The 944-nt window shown below is 57.3% G+C and overlaps 1 protein-coding gene and 1 pseudogene across 2 annotated transcripts; both read right to left on the reverse strand.

Annotated features, from left to right (window-relative positions):
• Position 1: 1 nt before the first annotated feature.
• DQ04_22801000 lies at positions 2 to 322 on the reverse strand (annotated as a pseudogene; the record flags this gene model as incomplete). Its single annotated transcript has 1 exon — positions 2 to 322.
• Positions 323 to 393: 71 nt separating this feature from the next.
• DQ04_22801010 (surface antigen-like protein) lies at positions 394 to 912 on the reverse strand (the record flags this gene model as incomplete). The annotated part of the gene is made up of 1 exon (XM_009318121.1): positions 394 to 912. The coding sequence occupies one exon, from the start codon at positions 910 to 912 to the stop codon at positions 394 to 396; it is 519 nt and encodes a 172-aa protein (XP_009316396.1).
• Positions 913 to 944: the final 32 nt, after the last annotated feature.

Genomic DNA, 944 nt, shown 5'->3' on the forward strand with positions numbered 1-944 from the left:
CTCAGACGGCGAGGCAGACCGCAGCGAGCACCGCGGCGGCCATCCACAGCGGGCTCCGCCCCATCACCGCAACGTCAGGCCGGCACAGCATGTTCGCATCTGTACACTTGTTGTCGGTGAGGCAGTTGGCGGAAGAAACTTTTGGCAAGCTGTTCGCGGCGTTTGGCAAGACGCTTCCCACCCACGTGGACGGTAAGCAACCGCAGAACGAGTTACCCGAGATGTCCAGGGTCATGGCGCGGTCGCTGAAGGTCCCAAAAACAGAGGATAAGGGACCCCGCATATCGTTGTTGGCGAAGTTCACTGACACCAGCTGTGGCATCGACGATGCTGTCCAATCAGGCAGTCCCTTGCAGGCCTTCGTGCCGCTGATGGCAACATTCTTCAGGCTGCTCATTCCGTTCCAGCTGCTCGGNTGCAGGCCTTCGTGCCGCTGATGGCAACATTCTTCAGGCTGCTCATTCCGTTCCAGCTGCTCGGGATCATGCCGCCCAGCCCCGTGTTGCTCAGGTCGAGGGACTCAAGATTCACCAGCCTTGCCCAGGTGTCTGGAAAAGGGCCAGTGATCTTCTTCATGCCCCTCATGTTGATCTCACGCACATGCACGTTGTCAGGGTTTATTGTGGAGTCCAGCTGAGGAAGCGTACCAGTGAGCGGTTGGCCACCAAATGAAACGTCACCAAGCCTCAGACGAACAAAACCGTCGTTATCGCACGTAACACCGGTGAACTTGCAGACATCCGTACCAAACCAGACATTTTGCAACATAGGAATTGATCTAGAGAAAGCGGAAACAAAGTTCCTTGTGTCGACGGTGGCACCCATACCTTGGGCCTGCACGCTTGGCGTGAGGACACAGAGCAACAACGTCACAAGAACGGCTGCTCCGACGTGGTGCTGGTGCTGCGCCATGGCCTTTGGTTGCTTCGCTGTGTCGCCTTAAG

Source organism: Trypanosoma grayi (genome assembly GCF_000691245.1).
Source record: "Trypanosoma grayi strain ANR4 Tgr_2280_V1, whole genome shotgun sequence".
Classification (NCBI taxonomy): domain Eukaryota; phylum Euglenozoa; class Kinetoplastea; order Trypanosomatida; family Trypanosomatidae; genus Trypanosoma; species Trypanosoma grayi.